Here is a 536-nt window from a genome sequence, read left to right on the forward strand (position 1 = left end):
GTCTAGGAACAGTCACAGTAGTACTCTGTCACGGTCGTACTCTCACTAGTTCTCTCAGTAGTTTCAGAAGTCGATTGCTGTCTCTCAGTAGTTGTTGCCACAGTAGAAGTTGCAGGAACAGTCACATAAGTACTCTTAGTAGTTTCGATAGGCACAGGCTGTGTCTCAGTAGTTGTTACCACAAGTGAGGTTGTAGGAACAATCACAGTAGTTCTGTCAGTTGTTTCGGCAGGCACTGCTTGTGTCTCAGTAGTCGTTGCCACAGTAGAAGTTGTAGGAACAGTTAGAGTAGTACTCTCAGTAGTTTCAGTAGACGCTGCCTGTGTTTCAGTAGTGGCTACGACAGTAGAAGTTGCAGGAACAGTCAGAGTAGTACTCTCAGCAGATTCGCTAGGCGCTGGCTGCGTCTCAGTGGTTGTTGCCACAGTAGAAGTTGTAGGAACAGTCACAGTAGTACTCTGAGTTGTTTCGGTAGGCACAGTCTGTGTCTCAGTAGTTGTTGCAACAGTAGAAGTTGTAGGCACAGTCACAGTAGT

General features: G+C 46.5%; 1 protein-coding gene across 1 annotated transcript in view; it reads right to left on the bottom strand.

Moving 5' to 3' along the window:
* Positions 1-536, bottom strand: part of LOC107268793 (mucin-2) — a gene marked incomplete at its 5' end in the record, with an annotated part of 5,393 nt that overhangs the window by 3,654 nt on the left and 1,203 nt on the right. Inside the window, one exon of the mRNA XM_015741918.1 lies at positions 41-482. Coding sequence (XP_015597404.1) covers positions 41-482 — 442 coding nt within the window. The remainder of the gene's footprint in view (positions 1-40; positions 483-536) is intronic.

This window comes from Cephus cinctus, unplaced genomic scaffold (assembly GCF_000341935.2).
Source record: "Cephus cinctus unplaced genomic scaffold, Ccin1 Ccin1_scaffold0068, whole genome shotgun sequence".
NCBI lineage: Eukaryota > Metazoa > Arthropoda > Insecta > Hymenoptera > Cephidae > Cephus > Cephus cinctus.